Here is a 26554-nt window from a genome sequence, read left to right on the forward strand (position 1 = left end):
CAATGACCTCTCCCTCAATGTCAGCAAGATGAAGGATCTAGTTATTGACGTCAAGATGTGGTAGAATACATGCCCCAAACAGCATCAATGATGCCGATGTAGAAATGGTTGAGAGCTTCAAGTTTCTTTGACTTAATGTTACTATCAATTTATTGTTGACCAACTACATTGAAGCGACAGCCAAGAAGGCACACCCATGCCTCTAATTCCTTGGGAGACAGAAGAAAGTCGGCATGTCTATTATGACTCTTACAAAGTTCTATTGATGCACCATAGAATGTATACTGATTCTGCTTGAATATTTCCCTCCTCGTATGTTGTCCCTCTTTACAATGTTTGTCTGCTTAACCAATAATTTTGGCCCTTTCCCTCCCCAACTGCTTTAACTTAAACAGATGTTATGATCATTTATTTTATTGCTGTTTCAGAAATCACCCATTCCTTCTCTCCTGAGATGCTGCCTGACCTGATAATAATCATACACCAAAAGTATTTAATTGGTTCTGAACTGTTTTGGGATGTATTGATATCATTAATAATTCTAAATAAATATGAAATTTGAGTGGACTTTACAAATACATAGCTGTATTAATTCAAGCCATTTTAATTGTATTAAGAAAATAAGTATTAGTATTTTCTCATGCAAAGGCGGATTGACTGTGTAGTCACATTTAAAAAAATCAGTAATAGTAAATGCAACTGCATTGACAGAAAGCGCACAAGTTCTATTTTCTGTACTTAGTTCTTATATTTATCTGTGTTGTGAGCTAAAGGGGATGAATAACACAGTTATATCCAAAGCTTCTCAACAAATGCTTCCCACTCTAGTTACAATTTCTCGTGTTTAAAGATAACGAAAAATATTCAAAGTCTAGTTTCTAAAGAACATTGCACAGTCCAATATTATGCATCTTTAACTGTTAACCTATGGACTTCACTATTTTAGTTCGATATATCCTTTTGGATTTATTAATTGATATTCTGCATTGGCTAGATATATTAGCAGCAAGTTGATTCTATTGCAAGGTCTTTATTATTATACATACTGATAATGATTTTTCTAAATTTCCTTCCCACCCACAACTCATTAAAAAATCATTTGGTCCGCTGTCTTGTACAACTTATTCTGTAAATAAAGTTGCACTGAATCTCCAATTGTGAGAGTTTGAATATAATGGGCTGCTTTCTTGCCCAAATATGCCCAAAATTTGAAATTTAGACAAGATGTGCTATAGTCTTAATGTAGTAGTTGGCATGTGATCCTAAATTGCCAATAACAGTATTGACAAAATGCACTTTATTCCCATGAATGGGAGTTTAGACAAGGCATTTTAATTATCCTTATTGGTAGTTTGGTAAACTGTTGGCATAACTATTGCACACTCTATACTGCTCTTTCCCAATATGTTGGTTATTCTCTTCCCCAAAAGTATTTATTTAATTATTTTTGGATTTTTGTATTTAAATTGCACCCGTTGCTCTTTCAGGCAGTACATTCCGAATGCCAACAAACCCAATGCCGAAGAGTTTTTGTTGCATTTTGCCTCTTACAGGAACTTCAAAATTCCTACGAATACTAATATTTAATATCCTCTCAGTTTCTAAAACAAAGAAAATAGCCCTAATGCCCTTAAATATGCAAGCAAGTTAGATAATGGTAGACAATGTTTCTGAGTCATTCCAGCAGTCTGTTTTAAAGTTTAACTAGTTATGTTAGGAGCATTTACTTGGTCAATTTGAACTCCTTTAACTTCAAATTTAATTAATTACTCATTATTTAAACAACACTGTTGTAAGGATGGTGCTGAGTCTGTTGTGTTCCCAATATTAGAATTTTGTGAATATAATGCTATTTTGGCATTACAAATACTAGGAACTGGATATATACTAGATTCCACAAAATGGGACTTGTTTTCCCAATATTTACATTTTGGACTATAAACCAAGTTCTCTACTATGGGGGATCCCCAAGCTGTGCTAGAATCCCAAAATTAGCAAAGTGTGCTTTATTCCAATGTAAGGTTTGTGCCAGATTAAAGTACTCTAGGATAGGTATTTGGGCAACCATTAACCTACGAACATTGGGTTATTTTCAAAAAATTACACAAACACCATAATTTCATCCAATGACTTGCGTTTTAAGTCTGGCACAGTGGCATATTTTGCCGGGTACCCAACCGGCAGCAACAGTAGCAGCTTCTCATTCACAGGGCGTTTTAGGATTTCACGCACACGAGGGCCGCAGTTCAGAGGTGTCGAGGTGACTGTTGCTAGGCCAGCATTCTGGATGAGAAGGTGATAAAACAAATGCACCATTAAAATGGTACCATGATTTTTCATCGTCAACTTATGGGTTAAGATCAATTCTGCCTCATTTTGTTTCAGTAAGATTTAGTTTAGTTTAGAGATACGGCGCAGAAACAAGCCCTTCGGCCCACCTAGTCCGCACCGACCAGCGATCTCCACACACTATCCTGCACACACAAAAGGGACAATTCAATTTTACCAAGCCAATTAGCCAATAAACCTGTACGTCTTTGAAGATCCACTCCAACAACGGGCTTACATGATTTTTTCGATGTTGCTGGGTTGGAGATACTTGTTTGTAGCGCTCCCCACTAATGTGATACTTTGTGGACTAGCAGCCCCACAGAATAGGGAGCTGGGAATCATGAGAAGGTTAGTCATGCTATCCTTAGACAATTAAAGATTCAAAACCACAGAACAAGTTGCACCAGACATTCAGTCAGAGTTTATGTAAGCAAATATGTGTGGTTTCATTCAAAGCCCCCCCCCCCCCCCTCAAACTTATCATCCTTTGAAGTGGCGAGCAGCGGCCCTGCCACCTTGCCATCCAATTAGTCAAGCTGAGAGAAGTTACTGGAATAAAACTAAACCCCATCAGCAAATCAAAGGAGTGATTGCTCCACCTGGTGGTCATTAATGAAGAACCTTGACAGCAACCAGCAAAGCCAACAAGGACCATAGCAAGCGAAGGCCTACTTTGACGACTCCAATTAAGGGAGAGCCACCTGAAGTAGAGGACCAACCACTGTGAAGAGCAGAGAACCTTGAACACCATGAGGTCAACAAAAATACCTGTGACCCACCTCACCAAGTGTGACAGATAGTGTTTGGGACTCGGGACGGACAGCATCTAAGTTAAGTATTGCTTGATTAACTTTGTGTATGTGTGGGTGTGCGTGAATAAAACTATATTTTCACCAGGCTCCGACTTGTGTCTTTTGTTTACCTCACAAGTATGGAGCACGCAAGTAAAACACACTTAAAGGGATATTTATTTTTAGTTTAGAGGTACAGCGCGGAAACAGAACCTTCGGCCCACCGAATCCGCTCCGACCAGCGATCCCCATAAACTAACACCATCCTACACACACTAGGGACAATTTATATTTATACCAAGCCAATGTACGTCTTTGGAGTGTGGAAGGAAACCGAAGATCTCGGGGAAAACCCACGGGGTCACGGGGAGAACGTACAAACTCCGTACAGACAAGCACCCGTAGTCGGGATTTAATTTGTGTCTGTAAGGCAGCAACTCTACCACTGCGCCATTGTGCTGGATTTTGGTGGAAGTGCTCAGAGAGGAATTGGAGCAACAACTTCAACTTGTAAGCATATCCATTCTTAATGTTGGAATGTAAAATATAGGTTTATTTTTCAGTGCAGTTTTGAAGGCGGTACTGCACTGAAAATCTGCTTTCTTTCAGATGTAAAGCTAAACTAATGCTGCCTTTTAAATCAATAGCACTGAAATACATAGCCAATATATGTAATTGCTATTTATAGCTTTGGGTGAAAGCAATGGCTGCTCTGTTTTTACGATGTAAGGATGGCATGGACAGTGATAGGCCGATATTCTCTATACAATGCTACGGGACACAGATGTCACACAATTTCTCTTGATCAATTTAGGCCAAGTGATCAAAAAATAAATGCAAGATTTTATCTCAATAGTAGAAGTTTGATAACATGTATGAAGGATTGTAATTTACATTTTCAGAATTACCTGCAGAGCAGCTAGGAGAATTCCACAGGAAATTGAAACACTAATCTCATTGTAATAATGGGTCTTCCTGCCCGTGGATAGGATTCCATAAATTTGTTTAAATATCAAGATAAGATAAGGTGCAGTATCCAGGTACTCTTTAATCCAATTTGTCCTGTAACAAAAGATCAATAATCATGTATTTCAAAAAGTTACATGTTCATAAATTTATATGTTATAGGAGTAGAATTAGGCCATTCGACCCATCAAGTCTACTCTGCCATTCAATCATGGCTGATCTATCTTTCCCTGTAAATCCCATTCTCCTGCCTTCTCCCCATAACTCCTGACACCCATACTAATTAAGAATCTGTTAATCCCCGCCTTAAAAACAACTATTGACTTGGCCTTCATTTCCACTGATTCACCACAACTCCGATGCTGGATCTAGTATTGGAAAATTGGGACGGGCAAGTTAATGAAGTGTTTGTGGAGGAGCCTTTTGGGACCAGTGGCCACAGTTCGATTAGGTTTAAGATAGTTATGGATAGGGACAGAGAGGGTCCACGTGTTAAAATGCTCAACTGGGGTAAGGCCAACTTTGAGGGTATGAGAGAAGGTCTCGCTCACGTTGACTGGAGCATTTGAGGTTATTTGAGGAGAAAGGAACATCGGCCAAGTGGGATGCTTTTAAAAGTGTGCTGACGAAAGCTCAGGATATGTACGTCCCCGTTAGAGTGAAGGGCAACGCAGTCAAATGTAAGGAAGCTTGGCTGATGAGAGAAATTGAGGCGTTGGTCAAAAACAAGAAGGATGCATGGGACAGGTATAGGCAGCTGGGATCAAGTGCATCCCTGGAGGAGTTTCGGGAACAAAGCAGTAAACTGAAAAAAGAGATCAGAAGGGCAAAAGGGGGCCAGGAGATACCTCTGGTGGGTAGCATTAAGGACAATCCCAAAAGGTTTTATAAATACATAAGGAGGAAAAGGATAACTAGAGAGAGAGAGTGGGACCTCTCAGGAATCAATGTGGTCACCTCTGTGTGGAGCCAAGGAGATGGGCAAGATCCTCAATGAGTATTTCTCCTCTGTATTTACCGAGCAGAAAGACAGTAGGACGAAGAATCTTGGGGCAGTCAATGGAAGTATCTTGAGAGTAGTCAGTGTTACCGTCGAAGAAGTACTGAAGGTACTGTCGTGTATGAAGGTACACAAATCTCCAGGGCCAGATCAGATATATCCGAGGACATTGTGGGAGCCCTGATTGAAATTTACGAGTCATCCTTAAATACAGGAGAGGTGCCAGAAGACTGGAGGGTGGCAAATGTTGAGCCTCTTTTCAAGAAGGGCTGCAGAGAAAATACTGGGAACGATAGGCCGGTGAGCTTGACATCTGTAGTGGGAAAGTTGCTAGAGAGTATTCGGACAGATAGATTATACAGGCATTTGGATAGGCAAGAGCTGATTAGGGATAGTCAGCATGGCTTTGTACGTGGGAGGTTGTGTCTCACAAATCTGATTGATTTTTTTGAAGAAGTGACCAAAAAGGTTGATGAGGGCAGAGCTGTAGATGTTGTGTACATGGATTTCAGTAAGGCATTTGACAAGGCTCCAAATGGTAGGCTGCTCTGGAAGATTAGATCGCATGGGATCCAAGGAGAGATAGCTGAATGGGTAGCAAATTGGCTCCCTGGAAGGAAGCAGAGGGTGAAGGTGGAAGGTTGCTTCTCAGACTGAAGGCCTGTGACTAGTGGTGCGCCTCAGGGTTCGGTGCTGGGCCCGTTACTGTTTGTTATCTACATCAATGATTTGGATGAGAATATACAGGGCAAGATTAACAAGTTTGCTGATGATACAAAAGTGAGTAGTTTTGCAAATAGTGAAGATGGTTGTGAAATATTGCAGCAAGATCTGGATCAATTGGCTAGGTGGACGGAGGAATGGTTAATGGAATTTAATGCAGAGAAGTCTGTGGTGCATTTTGGGACGTCGAACAAGGGCAGGACACAGTAAATGGCCTCTGGGTAGTGTTATAGAGCAGAGGGATCAAGGAGTATAGGTGCATGGATCCTTGAAGGTCAAGTCACGAGTAGATAGGGTGGTCAAAAAGGCTTTTGACACTTTAGCCTTCATCAGTCAGAGTATTGAATATAGATGTTGGGAGGTCGTGTTGCAGTTGTATAAGACGTTGATGAGACCGCATTTAGAATATTGTGTTCACTTCTGGGCACCATGTTATAGGACAGATATTGTCAAGCTTGAAAGGGTTCAATAAAGATTTACGAGGATGTTGCCAGGACAAGAGGATGTGAGCTATAGGGAGAGGTTGAGTAGGCTGGGTCTCTATTCCATGGAGTGCAGGAGGATGAGTGAGGATCTTTTAGAGGTGTACAAAATCATGAGGGGAATAGATTGGGAAGATGCACAGAGTCTCTTGCCCAGAGTAGGGGAATCGAGGGCCAGAGGACATAGGTTCAAGGTGAAGGGGAAAAGATTTAATAGGAATCCAAGGGGTAAATTTTTCACACAAAGGGTGGGTGGGTGTATGGAACAAACTGCCAGAGGAGGTAGTTGAGGTTGGGACTATCCCATCGTTTAAGACACAGTTAGACAGGTACATGGATAGGACAGATTTGGAGGGATATGGACCAAGCGCAGGCAAATGGGACCAGTGTAGCTGAGACATTGTTGGGCAAGTTGGGCCAAAGGGGCTGTTTCCACACTGTATCACTCTAAAGAAATTCCTTCTCCTCTCCTTTCCAAAGGTACGAAAGGAGCTTTAACTGTTACCTTGTTTCATGTCGGGTATTGAGTGCAGGATGAATTAAAGCCTTGTCTTGAGGGTTCAAATTTGCATTTATTAAGAGTCTCCTCCAATTGGGATCAGCAAATAAAAGCAAATGACACCCTGCTAAATTATAGCTCTGTCAACCACAAGTAGAGGCAGTGTAGTAGCACAACAACATCAGAAACTAAAGGGCCTTTCCCAGTTATGCGATTTTTAAGGAGACTGCCGGCGACTGTAGATCGCCAAAATTTTCTTTTACCCTAAGACAATGACCACGACAATGCCGATACAGGTCGATACAAGTTACTTTTTTTGTGAAACTAGCTGGCTGAGACATTACACCGTCTTTGGAAACATTGCAAAATTCCCACGCTTACCTGACTGTCAAACTGTTGCTTCCAATCTACCTGTCAAATGTCCTGACGGTAAATAAATAGGTTAAACAAAACTATCTTCTGGTATCTTCAAATGCCTTTTCTTAATTTAATATTACGTGCTTCTAAATACATCTGCGACAACCTAGTAAACCTGGGGACAGCATGCGACAACTCCTGCAATAAGTTATGGCACCTGGCGACAGGCCAGCTGTCGCCGAGAAATTTCTATCTGGAAAGTTTTTCCGCGACACGCTAAGATCCGCTACGATTCATTGAAGACTCCTCACGATCATGCCCGCGACACCCCAACGAACGTTCGGTGACAGCCTAGTCGCCAGCAGTCACCTTAAAGTCGCCTAAGTGGAACAGGCACTTAAGTAACTTCCTTGATTATGCTCCTGCTAATATATAGTACCTAAACAACCGGAGTGTTGTGTCTATAGTGCGATTGATTCATTAATGCACTGCAGTACAGCAGCTCACCACGAATATGCCAATATTTCTTTCTGTCAGAGTGTGCTTTGGCCTTGAGGAGGTATTTGTTGGAAATTGGGTACCTGAGCTGGGAAATAGAAGAAAGGGAAAAAAGGAGAGAAACAAAAGACAAAAGTAACACGAGGGAGGAAAATGCATGAGAAGCAAATAGAGCCACAAATGAGTTAAGTTTCGAAACAAAGAACTTCAGATGGTAGTTTATACCAAAATTGACATAAAGTGGTGTAACGCAGTGGATAAGGCAGCATCTCTGGAGAAAAAGGATGGGTGGCATTTCAGGTTGAGCCCCTTCTTCAGACTTAATGAGTTAACTATAGAGTTAATGTAAGGTAGTGAAAAGTAAAAATTAGGAGATCTGTATCAACAGTAAATGCACATGATATCTGAAACAAAAATCAATTAATTAACAGCTCAGATATAAACTTGCATGATCTGACATTCATTATGAATAAATGATTATAAGGTAATTAATACTGATAACGGTTTTGAAGGTCAGCCAGGAGCGCAAAGGTGGTGGGGCAGTCTATTAATAAGGTAAATAAATAGTTGCGAGAGATGACCTACACTTAAGATGTAGAGTCCATTTCAGTGGAAATTTTAAAAATATCAAGAGAGAGTAGACACGTCGAGGCTGCAAACAGAAATCACACTGCATTAAAGTACATAAGAGAATTATCATGAACAGTGGATTGACTAATTACCAGGAAATAGTGCTTGTGGGAATTATTTTCACGTTGGGGCGCCATAAGCAAGTGTTGGAAATGTAGCTCCTTACAGTTTTTATTAATGATTTAGAGGAAGAAACGAAATATGTTGCAGCCAAATTCATGGATGATACAAAAGTGGGCAGGAAGCTGTGGGGAGGATGCAGGCGGCTCATTAAGAGATTCTAGAGTTAAGTGAACGGGGAAAAAGTTGGCAAATGGAGTACAATGCAGGAAAATGTGAAATCAGTCAGAATGATAAAATGGATTATTATCTCAAGGTTGAGATAATAAGATGAGGGCAAGGTTGCAGAAAGTTATACACAAAGGTATCTGAGAGTCCTCAAACATGAAACACCGAAAGCTGGAGCAGCAGATTACTGGTAGAGCTAAGGGAATGCTAACTTTGACTCCAACTGTGTTGGAATATTAAGAAAGGGCAATTTTACTACTGTACAATCATACAAGGCATCTAGACCGCACCGAGAGCAGTGTGAAAAGTTTTGGTCTCTTTATTCAAAATAAGATATATATCATATAATATATATACAGCGCGGAAACAGGCCTTTTCGGCCCACCAAGTCCGCGCCGCCCAGCGATCGCCGCACATTAACACTATCCTACACCCACTAGGGACAATTTTTACATCTACCCAGTCAATTAACCTACATACCTGTACGTCTTTGGAGTGTGGGAGGAAACCGAAGATCTCGGAGAAAACCCATGCAGGTCACGGGGAGAACGTACAAACTCCTTACAGTGCAGCACCCGTAGTCAGGATCGAACCTGAGTCTCCGGCGCTGCATTCGCTGTAAAGCAGCAACTCTACCGCTGCGCTACCGTGCCGCCCATATATTACCTCTAGAGGCTGATCAGATGTTTATTAGGATGATCGCAGTTATGGAGGGAGTGCCTATGAGGGAAGGAAGGTTAAACAGATTGTCTAGCCTCATTAAGTTTTGGAAGAATGAGAGGTGCTCTTCTTAAACAAAAAAATAATTTGGAAACGTAATGGAATTGAACTTTTATGAAGGAAAGTTATGAAAGACTGTATGAAACCAGCTTCATGCTTCATAGAAGGTGGTGGGTGTATGGAATGAGCTGCCAGAGGAGATAGTTGAGGCAGGTACTATAACAGCATTTAAAAGACGGACACAGTGCTGAAGTAACTCAGTGGGTCAGGCAGCATCTCCAGAGACCCTGGATTGGTGATGTATCGGGTCGGGAACCCTCTTCGGAGTGAATGTCCAAATGTCTTGAGTCTGAAGAGGTGTCCCAACCTGAAGCATCGCCTATCCATATTTCTCCAGAGTTGCTGCCTAATCCACGGAGTTACTCTAGCACTTTAGGTTGTCGAAGCCTAAGACACTGATGCTCTTTTGCTTTGTCCTCTTGTTCTTCAATCCCTCTTGATTTAATTGAGTTCCTCGTTCCAGAATCTCCTTGTGGGGTCTGGTGATTTCCTTCATCTGAAACAGTTGCCTTCCCTAAGCAGAGTTGTACTTTGTTAAAAACGGTAAAGAAACGCACATAATTTAGTTTGGGTTAGAGATACAGCCCTTCGGCCACCGAGTCCGCACCGACCCACCGATCACCCATTCGCACGAATAAACAACACCCTGTACTACACTTAGCAATGTTCTTGCTCACCTCTTAATTTGTTTGTACCAGAAGGAACTGCAGATGCTGATTTAAACCAAAGATGGACGCAAAAAGCTGGAGTAACTCAGCGGGTCAGGCAGCATCTCTGGAGAAAATGTAAAATGTTTGAAGGTGTTGAGTCTGAAGGAGTGTTCCCAACTTGAAACATTGCCTATCCATATTTCTCCAGCGATGCTGCCTGATTCGCTGAATTACTCCAGCACTTCGTGTCCTGTTTGACAGTCTAGCATTGTACTTGCTGGAGTTCAGATGAGTGACTGGTAGCCTCTATAGAGGTGGGACCTGTTTGGTAGCCTCTCAAGAGGTGGAGGCAACTTAATTTATTTTTTAAACTGAATAGGAAAAGTTTAGAGGGGTATGGGGCAAAAATGGGCAGGTTAGACAAGTGCAGATGTGGCATCTTAGTCAGCATGGATAAGCCTGTTTCCATGGTGTATGACTTTAAGACTCCACAATCATACTGATGCCTCAGGCTGAAACGTTCGAAGATCGTGTAGGAAGGGTTGGATGCTCTGCTGATATCTTGGCCGTTATTTTACTCATCAACCATTGCCATTGAAAACAGACTGCTGTGTCACTCTTTCTGTTGTGCACACAAACTATGCTTTTCCATGTGTTACAGTGGCTGGCCTTCAGTGATTCTAAGGCAGCAATGTGTTTATAACAGGTATAACAGGTATAACAGAGCTTTATTTGTCGTTCGGTACCGAAGTACCGAACGAAACTACATAGCAGTCATAGAAAAAAAAAAGAACACAAGACACATAACCCCAACACAAACGTCCATCACAGTGGCTCCAAACACCCCCTCACCTCTCTTCCCCACGCCCACGGACAGACAGCTCGTCCCCGACCGACCCGCACAGTCCCCGCACCGGGCGCTGAAACGTCTCGCGGCCAAACCGGGCGATGAAAGGCCCGCGACCAAGCCTTGCGCAGCTAAGTCCCGCAGCCGAGCCGCACCAGCGGTGAAAAGTCCCGCAGCCGAGCCACACCGGGCGGTGTTAAGTCCCGCAGCAGAGCCGCACCAGCGGTGAAATGTCCCGCAGCCGAGCCGCACCGGGCGGTGTTAAGTCCCGCAGCCGAGTTGCACCGGGCGGTGTTAAGCCCCGCAGCCGAGCTGCACCGGGCAGTGTTAAGCCCCGCAGCCGAGCTGCACCGGGCGATGTAAGTCCCGCAGCCGAGTTGCACCGGGCGGTGTTAAGCCCCGCAGCCGAGCTGCACCGGGCGATGTAAAGTCCCGCAGCCGAGTTGCACCGGGCGGTGTTAAGCCCCGCAGCCGAGCTGCACCGGGCGATGTAAGTCCAGCGGCCAAGCCGCACCGGGATGTAAAGTCCAGCGGCCAAGCCGCACCGGGATGTAAAGTCCAGCGGCCGAGCCGCACCGGGGGATGTTAGGCCCCGCAGCCGAGCCGCACCCCGCGCCGTGAGGAAGAGAAAAGTTCCCCACACACACCCACCCCCCCACACACCACCACCCCCTCCCACACATACACAACCAAAAAAATATATATAAAAATCATCCCAACACCGACACTCAACAAAAAAAAAGACGGACAGACTGCTAGTCAGCCGCTGCCGTTAGGCGCCGCCACGTTTGGTGTCCCCCGAGAATATTTATATACTTCTATTCATTGGAATTTAAAAGGATGCGAGGGGATCTTATAGAAACATATTAAATTCTCAAGGGATTGGACAGGCTAGATGCAAGAAATATGTTCCAGATGTTGGGGGAGTCCAGAACCAGGGGTCACAGTTTAAGAATAAGGGGTAGGCTATTTAGGACTGAGATCAGGAAAAACTTTTTCATCCAGAGTGTTGTGAATCAGTAGAATTCTCTGCCTCAGAAGTCAGTGGAGGCAAATAAGCGAGTTTGGTATCTCGACTGTGCATGCCCAGGGCATAGGTCATTCAGGATAAACATTCTCGTCGGCTGAACTGCTGCGTGTATAAAGACCTGCGCTTCATCCGATTTTCCAGTTTTGCTTCTTCGAGGTACGAAAATATTGCTTTAAAAACTGTTAACTAGGTGTCTTTATGTTTAATTTCTACAAAACTACGATGATTTTGTTGGTTTTATTACTTTATGCTTCGGTGAGTGAGCGAGATCGTGACGATGAATAACAAGCACTTTTTATTGTTTTTGTTTTGAGGGGGGAAGAATGAAATAAAATGTATCATTTCTATAACTATCAATAGACCTCTGAATGATTTCTGCATGTACATGTGTAAGTGAAGCTGTGTAGTACAAAACTTTGTCACGAGTCTCTTGACTAATCATGTCTCTTCTGATTCCCATAACATTGGATAATTTTAATCAGTACTAGACCAAGTGGACCCGTTGGGCCCATTCCTCGTAGAGGGAAGGGGAGAGGGTGTGATTGAGTGAGCCCTGGACCCAAAGCCTCTCCTGTATTGTGGCACCCTCAACCCCCCCCCCCAATCAATCCCCTTTATCCCCTCCTCCTCCCCCCACTGACCCACTCCCCCCCCTACCAACCCCCACATGCCGCTCCCCTGCCCCCACCCCCACTTTCCCCTCCCCTACATCCACTCCCCCGGCCCTGCCTCCACCCCCATTTCCCTCTCCCCACCCCTATTCCCCCCTCCTCCCCCACTCGCCCCCACCTCCCTCCCCTCTTACCCCCTCTCTCCCTACCCGCACCCCACTCTCCCCACACCACAATCTTCCCTCTTCCCCACCCCCACTCTCCCCCACCCCCTCTTCCCTTTTCCCCACCCTGCCCTCCTCCCCACCCCCACTCTCTTTGCCCGCACCCCACTCTCCCCCCACCCCCAATCTTCCCTTCTCCCCACTCCCACTCTCCCCCACTTCCCTTCTCCCCACCCCCACCCTGCCCTCCTCCCCACCACCACCACCACTCTCTCCTCCCCCACCTCCCCCACTCTCTCCTCCCCCCACCCACCCCCACTCTCCCCTGCCGCGCACTGTCCCCCTTCCCCCCACCCTTAATCTCTCTTATCCCGACACCCAACACCCTCACCCTCCTCTTCCCCCCACACCCACTGTCCCCCTTCCCCACACCCCTCCTCCCCCCCACTCCCACTCTCCCCAACCCCCTTCCCCCCCACCCTCCCCCCACTCTCCTCCCCCACCCCGCCCTCCTCCTCCACTCTCTCCTTCCCCCAACCCCACTCCCCTCCTACCCAAATGTCTCCTTCCAACTTTTTGGGTAGAGACCCTTCTTCAAAAGTCCGGAGAATAAGCGAGTTCGGTATCTCGCTTCTTCAGACTTCTGAAGAAGGGTCTCGACCCGAAACGTAACCCATTCCTTCTCTCCCAAGATGCTGCCCGACCCGCTGCGTTATTCCAGCTTTTTGTGTCTACCTTCGATTTAAACCAGCATCTGCAGTTTTTTTCCCTAGAGTTTGAAGGGAGGTGGGCAGAAACAGTTTCCCGTTGCAAATTTACACACATGGCTGTCACACACATTCTGCATCCACTTATTCAGGTGATACGTGCTACTCCCACAGCCCAAATGGGCATGGCTTTGTCCAGTAACATATAAAACAAAATAAATAACGAAGACAATCATATGTTAATTCAAATAGGGTCCTGTAAGCATGTCCATTACATAACGGTACAAGTTACAATGAAAAAGAAAATGGTGCAAGTATATTGAACTAATTTGTACAATCACAAGATTATAACAGAAAATTAGAATATCAAATACTGATTAAAATTATCCAATGTTATGCGAATCAGAAGAGGCATGATTAATCAGGAGACTCGTGACTAAGTTTTGTACTACACAACTTTACTTACACATGTACATGCAGAACTCATTTAAGGATATGGGGAGAAGGCAGGCACAGGTTACTGATTGTGGGTGATCAGCCATGATCACATTGCATGGTGGTGCTGGCTCGAAGGGCCAAATGGCTCCTCCTGCACCTATTTTCTATGTTTCTATGTTTAGAAGTCTATTGCTAGTTATAGAAATCATACATTTCATTTCATTCTCCCCCCCTCTCCAAAACAAAAACAATAAAAAACGCTTGTCATTCATCGTCACGATCTCGCTCACTCACCGAAGCATAAAGCAATAAAACCAACAAAATCATCGTAGTTTTATACAAATGAACCATAAATACACCTAGTCAATAGTTTTGAAAGCAGTATTTTCTTACGTCGAAGAAGCAAAACTGTAAAATACGGATGAAACGCAGGTCTGTATACATGCAGCAGCTCAGCCAACGAGAATGTTTATCCTGAATGACCTATGACATGGGCATATGCAGTCGAAATACCAAACTCGCTTATTCCCTGGATGTTTTCAAGAGTGTTAGATATAGCTCTAAGGGCTAACGGAATCAAGGGATATGGGGAGAAAGCAGGAATGGAGTACTGATTTTGGATGATCAGCCATGATCATATTGAATGGCGGTGCTGGCTCGAAGGGACGAATGACCTACTCCTGCACCTATTTTCTCTGTTTCTGTATTTCTATGAAAGAAAGTAATTGATGAAGCAACTGAAGATGGTTGGGTCTCTGAGCTGTCCTGAGGAACTGCTACTGAGATGCCCTAAGGTTGGGATGATTCATGACCAACAATTACAACCATCTTCCTCTGTTTGTCAGATGATTCAGCCATTACAAAACCAAAGTTTGCTTCTTTTATTTCATAAATAATCTTTGAACTTTGACCCTCTATATCATGTTATCCAACACTGGAAATGTAACCTGGAAAACAATTCAGTGAAGCAGAGAAATTTGGGGCATTCCAATATCACAGAAAGTGTTAGATAAATGCAAGCCCTTTCCTCCTCTTCAACTGGCACTTAAAAATTAACGCACAGTTAAAGGTTAGGGTCAGTTGAACTGTTATGTAACTCATTGAGCAACTCATCATTCTGGCCTTAAACATTAACTTTCTCCACAAATGCTCTCTGACCTGTGGAGGGTTTCCAGTATTTTCTCTTCTACCGTATTTCAGAGAGCCAGTATCTGCAATATTTTGCTTTTAACTCATCCCCTGATTGAATTTACCTCAATCTCTGTAAGTCAGTGACCCAATTCTGCCCCATTCTCTTCAGATAGTTAATTTCTTCCTCCTCCTCAATTATTTCTCGAATTTGATGCTTCATTTCCTGGTCTTGTATGACGACGAAGGTCCAGGGTTCTGTGTGTGCCCCGCTTGGAGCAGTCCCTTTAAGGAAGCAGAAAACAAGTTATCCAATACAAGGCTGTTGTTGCCCATATCTGAATTCAATCATAGAATATTAAAGGACAATGGAGGCAAATTGATCAACTATACCTAATCGGATCTTTTATCTATCCAATTCGTGCTACTGCCTTGCCTTTTCCAACACAACCTGAAAAAAGTTTCCTTTCTAAGTATTTTTCAGACTCATTCTTTACTGCTGAAACTGCTTTCACCACTTTTCAACCCTACACACTACATCATAACAACTCACTGTGTAAAAGTCTCCTCATCCTTTACATCTGTTTTACACTTCCTGACCTTTTAGCCAATGAAAACCTGGTGCCAAATGCTATTCAATAATGTCTATTCAATAATGAAATGCTGTTCCTCCTATTTGCGTTTAGCCTCACTCTGACAATGGTGGAGACCTAGGACAGAAAGGTCAGTGTGGGAATGGGAAGGAGAATCAAAGTGTTTAGCCACCAGGAGATCAGGTAAGTTCAGGCGGACTGAGCGGAGGTGTTCAGCGAAGTGATTGCCCAATCTACGTTTGGTCTCGCCGATGTATAAGAGTCCGCATCTTGAATAACGGATACAGTAGATGAGGTTAGAGGAGGTGCAAGTGCCTAACCTGAAAGGACTGTCGGGGTCCCTGGACAAAGTCAAGGGAGGAGGTATAGGGACAGGTGTTGCATCTTCTACGGTTGCCGGGAAGGTACCTGGTGAGGAGGTGGTTTGGGTGGGAAGGGATGCGTTAACCAGGAAGTTGCGGAGAGAACAGTCTCTGCGGTAGGTGGAAAGGGGTGAAGAAGGGAGGATGTCACTAGTGTTGGGATCACGTTGGAGATGGCAAAAATGTCAGAGGATTACGTGTTGTATGCGTCGGCTGATGGGGTGAAAGGTAAGGACTAGAGGGAAGGGGAGCAAGGGCGGAGTTGCGGGGTACCGAGGAGATGAGTGAGAGCCTCATCTAAGATGAGAGAGGGGAACCCCCGTTCCCTAAAAAATGAGGACATCTCAGATGTCCTGGTATGGAACACCTCATCTTGGGTGTGAACGGAGGAATTGGGAGATGGCGATAGAGTCTTTGTGGAAAGCAGGGTGGTAAGAAGTGTATTTGAGATAATTGTGGCAGTCAATGCGTTTCCATAGATGCTGCCTGTCCTGCTGAGTTACTCCAGCTTTCCAAAGACGCTGTCTGTCCCACTGAGTTACTCCAGCTTTCCAGAGATGCTGCCTGTCCCACTGAGTTACTCCAGCTTTTTGTGTCTATCTTTAGTTTAAACCAGCAGTTCCTTCCTACACCATTCTAAAAGGTGTGCTTTTTGCTGTTTCTTGTTCCTCAATACCTGGGTTGATCTTAAATTGGGTTAATAATTGCACAGATAATCGCAACATGACATCTGTACATCCTATTCCAGATTCAGACTATAAACCTGGGGTTGCGGAATAATTGGATGGCATTCAAAATCTTTTATGCCATTCAAAATATGACCCTGAGCCATATAAGAGTGTATGAGGACAGACAGAGAAAAGCTTCAAGTGGTAACTTTGAGGAGGTGACTATGAGACTTTGAAAGTAAATTCCAGAGGCTACAGTTTTCGAGAGGTAGGTCAACCCACCAATCATGGAATCATCAATACCAGAAATTGGCCAGCATTGGATGCTTTACTTTTTTAATTTTATGCATAATTTCCTGGTCTTGCATGACTCTGAATGTCCAGAGTTGGAGGAATGCAAATATCCTGAAGAGCTTTGAGAGATCTATGCCTCTCATAGTTTTACAAACTTCCATCAGGTCTCCCTTCAGCCTCTGACACTCCAGAGAAACCAATCAAAGTTTTTCCAACCTCTCCTTACAGCTAATAGCCTCTAAACCAGGCAAAATCATGATAAAACCTCCTCAGCACCCTCTCCAAAGTCTCCACATCCATCCTCTATTGGGGCGACCAGAAATGACGTTTTATAAATTATTCTACCACTGGCCTCTGTCTTTTATGGATAAGCCAGTTCTGAATACAAACTACCAATCCACTATAGATCCCATGCTTCTTAATGTTCTGGAACAGCCTTCCATGACATTCTCACTAATTAATAATGAAATTCCTCCACCACTGATACCTCCCTTTCTATCAAATCCGAAGCATCAAAGCTCTAGGACGTTGCGTTGCCAGTCCTGTCCCTCTCACAACATCTTATTCCATTCACTGATCCAGGCTCAGTTCATCTGTTTTGGCTGTCACACTCCTTACATTGAAATAAGCACACTCCAGTCTATTAATTTCACCATGTTCATTAACCTGTCTCTGCCTACTGTTCTTGTGAGGGAGTGGGGGATATGAACTCAGTTCAGTATTAGTATTTGTGCCAAAGAAAAGCAAGATAGCATGCCTTAATGTAGCCCATTGCATAGATCACCATCAATCCCATTTACACTTCACCGCCTCGGGAAAGCAGTTAACATAATCACGGACCTTTATCACCCCACTCAACCATATTCTTATCTCTTTCAGGCAGAAGATACAAATGCTTGAAAGTTCCTACCACCAGTTTCAAGAACAGTTTCTTCCTTGCGATTATCAGGCTACTAACGAGTGCTCCCATTAACTTCCAACTTACCTCATCGTGGACCTTGAACTTTCTGAACCTTGAACTGTAACTTGAACACTATAATCCTATAATACTAAATTCTGTACTCACGTATTTTTCTCTTGGTACTACCTGTTGTACTTGTGTATAGCTTGATTGTACACACGTATAGTATGATTTGACTGGTTAGTGTACAACAAAGCTTTTCACTGTATCTTGGCATGTGACAATTATAAACCAATACCAATAGTATCCTGAGATATGTGTCTTGAGATACAGTGAAAAATTATTTTTGTGCTATCCAGGCAAATCATACCATCAGGTAGTGCAAAAAATAAAAGAAACAGAGTGCAGAACGTAAAGTAAAAATGGCCTGGATGCTACCTGCTGTCCTAATGATGCTCTCAACCACCTCCATTGGTACCATTTCCTCGCTGAAGAAACGCACACTCCTTCTCCCATTCATCAGATGGTAGAACTCATTGGCTCTGCAAATCATTTCTTCCTTTGGATAATGCTTCATCGAATATGGAATGTGATGGATTTCAACTTCTGTTTCAAGACATTCTTCTACTGAAAAGTAAAGAACACAAGAACAAAGGATTGTTTAGCAAGTTAAACAGAAGTACAGATGCCCCCTGCCTTACGATGCTTCAACTTGAGATATTTCGACTTTGCAATGGTGCAAATGGCAGCGACCCGTAGCACGCCGCAGCTCACTTCTGGCCACGTGATCAGGTGTATTAAATGCATTTTGACGTACGATATTTTCAGTTTACAATGGGTTTCTCAGAACGTAACCCCATCATAAGTTGAGGAGCACCTGCATATTGAATTAACAATATGTTTTGGAACTGGCACATAAACAAAAATCAGCTATGTTAAAAACAGTCTGAGTATTGAACATCAATAAATTTTGGCACAAGGCATACTGGCCAGAATCACTGGCCATTCCCGTCAGCGAACCTTCTACCTCTTATGATATAGAATGCAGAAAATATATGTCAGTAGAAATAAAAATCTGTACCAATGTTAAATGGACCACACACACTTTCAAAAACTTTCAACCACAAATCCACTAAGTAAACTGCCCTGTGTACATTGGCTCCATTTTGAAAAACAGGCCCCACATTGACTATTCCCCGTCCCATAGCAAACATTTGTGTCATCACAGCCCTGAGATTTAAGACTGAATTTGAAGCTGTAGGAGTGTATGGGTGCTGGAGGGAATGGGAGGATAAATGGGGAAGGAGGCAACTGTCAGGAAACTGGCTTCAATCTTTCCCGGGTGGCACTGTAGGGCAGTTCCTCATAGTGCCTGAGACCCTGGTTTGATCCTGACCATGAGTGTCGTTTAGCTGGAGTTTGGATGTTCTCGCAGTGACGTTGCCTCCTGGTGCTCTGGTTTCCTCCCACATCCCAAAGATGTACTGGTTTGTAGAATAACTGTAAATTGTCCCTAATATGTAGGACGAGATGTGGATGAGAATGTGGAATACAGAACTAGTGCGTGAATGGACAATTGATAGTTGGTGCGGATCAGTGGGCCAAAGGGCCTGTTTCCATGCTATATCTTTCAATCAATCAATCTAATTTAATGGCATTAAAACTTTAATTATTTTGATATTGACAAGCTATTATAATTAATTGTAATGCCGCATTAGATTAGTTTAGATGTACAATGGTATGTAGGGTACCATGACCTGCATGTATGTGGCAAATAAGGAATCTTCAGATTACCTGGCAGCAATTATCAACCACAACGTTTCATCAATGCTGAGCTGTGGCGCAGCAACAAACTGATCTTTATGTAGGTGTGCACAGGCATTTTGGACAGCTGCTTTAGCACTTTCATTCCTAGCTGTCCAGCTCCTCGATTAACTTCACACCATAAAACAAACCTACCGGTTGATTATTTGGAGACAAGGTATTTCCAAGAAAAAACGCAACTAATGAAACAGATCCACAAGGAACCCAAATTATGAGGCATAGGGTGGAACAGCAAAAACCAAATGATAACCAAATGTGTCCCTGACTAATAGGCTGGCTGAAGAAGCACTCTGTGTTACTGAGGAGATTTGGAAATGCTCTTCAATACATACCAGCAAGTGTCCTCAAAAAGGCCCTGAAATGGGCATCCTGAGTCTTTGAGAGGGAAACATGAGAGCCTCTTCCGATAATAGGAAAAAAATATTTCAGCAATACAAAATCGATTGCACCCATTACCGAATGTCATAATTATTATAAAGGGCATTTGAACTGCATCAAACCATTGTCCAGATAACAAATCCACCTTTATCATCCATAATAAGCAGCACAAAGGTGACCTTGGGTTATGGTAAAATGAATATCAGGATGGAGATGAATATGTCCCGAATTTCAACTTTGTTGACCAGGATATATTCATTAACATAATGAACATAACATAAACCTGCTATTAATAATTCTATGGACAATTTGAGGAAAGAGAATAGGGAAGAATTCATTGTGTCCCTATGCAGCAGAGTGTCATGTCTATAACCATATAACCATATAACAACTACAGCACGGAAACAGGCCCGTTCGGCCCTACCAGTCCACGCCGACCACTCTCTCTGAGGAATTACAAAACCAACAGCAGTCTTTCAAAAAAAATAAAAATTAACTACAGACTCTAGTTAATACCAAAGATAAACACAAATGCAGGAGTACCTCAGCAGGTCAGATAGTATCTCTGGAGAAAACAAATAGGTGACATTTAGGCTTGGGACCCCTCTTCAGACTGATTGTTAGGAGCATGGGGAGAATTGGAAGCAGAAAGTACATGGTTCTCCCATTATGATGCTCAGTTCTATCAATTAATATACCTACAAAGAAAACCTGAAGCAGGGATGAGGGGAGATTAAGAGCTTTTTTCACAGTGTGCAATTTTTCTGCCTGAAATGATGATGGAAGGTGATTTGTTAATAATTTCAATTAAGGCAGCTAAATATAAAACTAAAGTGCAATAATATGTTGGATGATGGGGGCTGGGATTAATTGGTTGGGTCTAACTAAAATTAAACACAATGGAATGAATAGACTTGTGCATGATTCTGCACAAATTTTCTGTAGACAACCAGGTCATCTCTGGTTACTTCTCATCCCCACAAAGGGATCTCCAGAAGTTAAGAGCCCATTATAATCATTAAGGACATGGCTTGGCAGATAGAGTGCACCCCGCATTGAACAATGGTGGCTTGTGAGAAGAGAGCAGGTTGACATAATTCTGCACTGTGATAAAATCAACAAAAATCAGGCAATGAGTTCTTCAAAGTGAATGTGAGCAAAATAAATGTCTTGAAATCAGTGAAGTGCGAATTTAAATATATTTCTAACATTTGAAGTTCGTGCAGAGTGGTTGAGATGAATAGCATAGCTTCACTTAAGGGGAACACAGTTAAATGTATAAGGAAGGAGTGAGAGGATGCGCTGATGGAGTTAGATGAAGGGAATGAGAGGAATACATAAATATAGGAGCGCCTCAGCTTCCGATGGGGTTCCGTTCCGAGAAACCCATCAGAAACTGAAAGTATTGTAAGTCGAAATGCATTGTAATATATGCGATCACGTGGCCGGAAGCGAGCGGCGGTTCGCCGTTTGCACCATCGCAAAGTCGAACTATCGCAAGTCGAAACATCGTAAGCCGGGGAGCACCTGCAATGTTATGGACTGGATGGGCTTCATTCTTTGTTGCAACCACTCTATCCACTACCCACTATTCTGTAACATTAGTTTTATTGATTAATCCTCACAGACTATAACAAACATGCAGAGGCACCCTAATTTTGGATAAAAGATTTAGGATCATATCAGAACAAAGAGTCTGCTCTAGTGACAACCCAAACTCTTTGAGATGATCAAAGGGTTCAATGGAAAGGATAATTCCACAGGTGGGGGTGATGTTCTAAATAAGAGATAGGAACAATAAAGCCAAAATGGAATTCAAGAAAAGTATCTTTATCCAAGGATTGGTTAGAATTCTCTTGAATTCACAATTACACAAAAGTGGGCCATTCAGCCCATAGGGTCCATGACAGCTACAGCAGAGCAATCTCATCAATCCCACTTTTTTATTTCCTGAAGTCCTGCAATTTACTCTTGTATATGACCATCAAATTCACCATAGCTCTTTTACCACCTGCCCTTAATTAAGGGTAATTTACAGGAGCCAATATATTCACTAGCACGTGCTTGAAAAATGGGAGAAAACCTAAGCAGCCGGAGAAATCCATGAAGTCAGTGGGTGAAAGTGCAAACTCTGCACGGATAGCATCAGAGATCAGGATCAATGCCAATCACTGAAATTACAAAACAACTGTGAAAACTACTGTGCCACCCTGTTATATTTGCTCCAACACTGGGTACAAAAGAAAAATAATGCTTTCTTTGGAAATCTGAAATAAAAATAGGAAATGCAACAAATTCTCAGCAGTATAGACAACACCCATGGAGAGAGAAAGAGAGTAGAAGTTTCATGTTGAAGACACAAGGAACTGCATAGGCTGGAATCGTGAGCAAAACACAAAGTGCTGGAGTAACTCAAGAGGATCAGGCAGCATCTGCGCTGGGAATGGGCAGGCATTGTTTCGGGTTTGAAAAAGGGTCCTGATCCGAGACATCGTCTGTCCGTTCCATCCATAGATGTTGCCTTACCTGCTGAGTTCCTTCAGCACTTTGCGTTTTGCTGAATTTCAAGTTAATGCCTTGAAATTGTATTTGCAGGAAATACTTGAAAAGAATGTCATCAATGCAATTCAGTACTCGAAGAAAATATTCCAGGCATTGGTGAGACCATATTCAGAGTACCAAATATAGTTTTAACGAATCTTGGAATTTTCTACCCCAGAGGAAGGGGAAGGAATTATATAACAAATCACATTTTCCACATAGCTGTTGCTCCAGTGACTGTTTTTTAAAATTGATTTGATTTTAAATTTCTAATCCTTATTGCCAAATACTGCCCTGCTCTCCTATCTCCCTTTCTCTGCACCCACTTCCAACTGCAACTGTCTGTGATCACTATGCCCCTCCACTTCTGTACTATTATACATCCTTGGGTTAATCACTCAATCACTGCCAACCATTCCTTCAGTTACCAAGAAATATTAGTGTATCTCTCCTTATACTCCTTTAAAATATTACTTTTTACCTATTTCTGACCAGGTTTATGGTCAGCTGGCCTAGTGTTTCCTCGTGTAGCTCAGTTAAACTAGATAAGGCTCCTGTGAAGTGTATTATGAGGTTTACTACATTAAAGATACCATCTATATCCAAGATAGATTGCCATTGCACAATACTTATTCTTCAGAAAATACCATATAATTAAGTCTTTTTTTTAATGTTTCAAACATTAAACAGTGATAGATCTCCAAAGCAAGCCTGTTCCAGAGATTAAGAGTCTGAAACTGCTCACCCTGATGAAGCTCGCAAAAGTTACATGAAGATTCAGACATTTTCAATGGTGAGGTGTACAGGACAGCATTACAAAGTTCCCTGCGTAACACCTTGTTAAAGCTCTCAATAAATGTTTCAGCGACACATTCCCCATTTATATTTTGCAAGTTCTCGTAGCTGTCAGCACTTAGAATAACATCTGCTATACAATGTAGATAAGCACTGGAGTAACATGTACATGGATAATGCTACGTTTATGCAATTCCCTCCTCCTATCAATCATTAAAAAAGCACATCAATATTTCTACTTCCTTAGAAGATTGAGGAGATTCATTATGTCAATAGCCTCAACTGTACAGTAGAGAGCATATTAACTGGTTGCATCACAGCCTGGTTTGCCAACTCGAACGCCCAGGAACAAAGGAGATTTCAGAAAGTGGTAGACATTGCCCAGTTCAACATATGCACTGACCTCCCCGCCCTCGAAAAGATCTACAGGACTTGCTGCTTCAGAATGCAGTCAATATTTTCAAAAGTCCACAAAACCGTGGTAATGTTCTCATTTCATTCCTACCATCAGGTAGAAGATATAGGAATCTGAAAACCATGACCACCATATTCAAGAATTCCTTCTTTCCAACAACCATCAGGATCTTAAACTCTAGACAGCACTAAACTCAACGATGAACGTCCGTGGACTGTGTTGGGTTCCACCAAGGACTGTGGATTTATTTTGCATTAGCATTGTGGTTTATTATTTTATTGAATTTTTAGTTTATTATTTATAGTTTATGTGCATATGTTTTACAGGTCTGTTATGCTGCAGGTTAGAATTTTGTGGTTCCATTGTCAGAACATACAACAATTAAACACTTTTTTTAGTTTAGACAGGCCCTCACGCCAACCAGCAATCCCTGCACACTAACACTATCCTAGACACACTAGGGATAATTTACTATTTTACCCAGCCAATTAGCCTGCAAATCTTTAAATCTTTGGAGTGTGGGAGGAAACCGGAGCTCCCGGAAAAAAACCACGCAGGTCATGGGAAGAACATACAAACTCCATACAGACAGCACCCGTAATCAGGATCAAACCAAGATCTATGACGATGTAAGGCAGCACTTCTACCGCTGTGCGCCTTGACCACCATCTCTGCATACAGTTCTTGAAGTGCCACCAGCGAGATAAATGCTGTGATAAAAAAGTTCTAACTTGAATGTTAGGAGCTGAATTTCCTAATGGGATATAAGTTAATCGGAAAGTGGTACAACATTGTTCTACTCTAAGGCCAATTTTCAACTACACTGTATATTTTCAAATTGTGTAGATGGTTTTGTTTTAGACAAAAACTCCAAGGAGAATTTCATTTCCATCACATGTATTAACAGTAGAACTTAACAAAAGAAAATACATTTAAATTCAGGAAAAATTCCATGCAGATTAATAGAACGGATGAAATAGCTTTTAGGCACCAGGTTTCATAAAATTACCTCCTCAACTTCTCTGAAAGACATTTACGTGAAATTTAGAAAAAAATGTAAAACAGGCTAAAAACTTTTAATTAGATTTTAAACCTAAAGCTTTTCTGGAAATAGGTACATTTTGTTTTAAGGAAGTGGACTACAATTGATTAGACATCGTTTGAAGTGCTGCTTCTAGTTCTGAGCAAAACACCTTAGGAATTACTTGATTGGTGAGAATGTAGGTAAAATTATGATTGGTGAGAATGTAGGTAAAAGTGGCTTCTGGAATAAATGGGACACAAGGTGTCTGGCTCAGCTAAGTGTTGTTTGTTCTTTGCATTCTTGCCTCTGGAAGGACCAGAGTAAAATACAGGTGGTAAAGGAGTTAAATTATAGCTGTTACATGGTAAAGATAAATCTTACATTTCCTTCGAATGCGAGAGGTCAGCTAATTTGAAAAGAGCTGACAGTCTAGACAGAGAAATACTATTTACTCTAGTGAGACTAAAATTTGAACTGATCTATTCAGTCGTATAATCTGAAAGTACATATTCAAATAAACAGTCGAAGAACTTTGAAATCTACTACCACAAAAAGCTGCTGAGGCTGGGACAGATAAAAAGAATCCTTGTGTTTCTTTGAGGATTAAAGCAAGGCATTTCATAATCATAATCATAATCATAATAGTACTTTATTAGCCAAGTATGTTTTGGAACATACGAGGAATTTGATTTGCCATATAGTCATACCAATAAAGAGCAATGTGGGATCAACTGAATCCCATGACAGAAAGCAAAGAACAAACAACACTTAGCTGAGCCAGACACCTTGTGTCCCGTTTATTCCAGAAACCACTTTTACCTACATTCTCACCAATCATAACCCGTGTGCAGATAAGGCCAATTAGTGCATCTGACCTTGGAGTTGTTATTGAGCTCTTGTGGCTGGACCTTCTTGTGAACCCCCTCCCCCACCCCCCACATAAAACAAACCAGAGAACATGAACACATACTTTTAAAACACACTAAAAATGACAAAAAAGACAGACTAGACTGTTGGTGAGGCTGCCATCGCTGACGGCGCCACACTCTGTAGATTTCAGATGGCCAGAGGCAATAATCTAACTTGTTGAGAATCCACACAAATGTTATGTTTTCCACCTCCTCAAAAAACATAATTATCAATATAAAATTAGTATGTTAACATCCCTTTTACTTTACCATTCTCTTCCAAACTGAGTTGTGACTCATCTTGCAGATCTTCATCTGCCCAGGGTTTGGATCTGGTTCTCTTTTCAAATGCAATGTTCTTTTGTCTCTTCACTTTCCCCTTATTCCTCCACCAAGCAACAACACAAATGCAAACCACAGCAAGAATGAAAGGAGTCAGGGGAGAAAAGATCGACATGGTAAACAACACTCAAAGCCAGGAACTCAATGAGCTACTGAACTATTGCTTAGCTCTGTTGCCACACAGTTAAGCAAATTCTGGCAATGTACCTTTCCTTACAGCCAATTGGAAACTTGTTTATTGATTCAACTTCCCACAGGGGCAAAGTCCATGCAAAATATTTGGCAAATTTTTGTTCTTGTGCAGCAGAGGTGCTCTCAAAGTGCATGTCCACAGCCAAATTCTGTTTAATTCACTGAATCACAAGATGGAACGGAATGAATCATCCCAAGCTACTTTCACCTCCTATTTTACAGGTAATTATGGCTACAAAGCAATCTGCTCCTTCACTATTCCCTACCCCTCCTGAACTCCCAATGCATTTTGACATTCGATTTATGAGACATTTACAATGTGGTAGACATTATCAGTGAGCATGGAAGAATGCTGTTAAGGAGCAGCTAGCCATAGTCAGAGGGTATATAGCTATAA

General features: G+C 42.3%; 1 protein-coding gene across 2 annotated transcripts; it reads right to left on the reverse strand.

The window, feature by feature from the left end:
- Positions 1-215: 215 nt before the first annotated feature.
- iyd (iodotyrosine deiodinase) lies at positions 216-26104 on the reverse strand. Of its 2 annotated transcripts, none has more exons than XM_078405524.1 (5): positions 25894-26104; positions 18177-18362; positions 15046-15205; positions 4031-4184; positions 216-2283 (listed from the first exon to the last, which is right to left on the reverse strand). In XM_078405524.1, exons 1-5 carry the CDS (start codon positions 26078-26080, stop codon positions 2101-2103), a joined length of 870 nt encoding a protein of 289 aa, XP_078261650.1. In that variant the 5' UTR covers positions 26081-26104; the 3' UTR covers positions 216-2100. The 2 variants fall into 2 exon arrangements, with proteins under 2 accessions (XP_078261650.1, XP_078261649.1); XM_078405523.1 differs by having other exon boundaries at positions 18177-18365.
- Between the last annotated feature and the right edge of the window lie 450 nt (positions 26105-26554).

Source organism: Rhinoraja longicauda, chromosome 9 (genome assembly GCF_053455715.1).
Source record: "Rhinoraja longicauda isolate Sanriku21f chromosome 9, sRhiLon1.1, whole genome shotgun sequence".
Taxonomy (NCBI): Eukaryota; Metazoa; Chordata; class Chondrichthyes; order Rajiformes; family Arhynchobatidae; genus Rhinoraja; species Rhinoraja longicauda.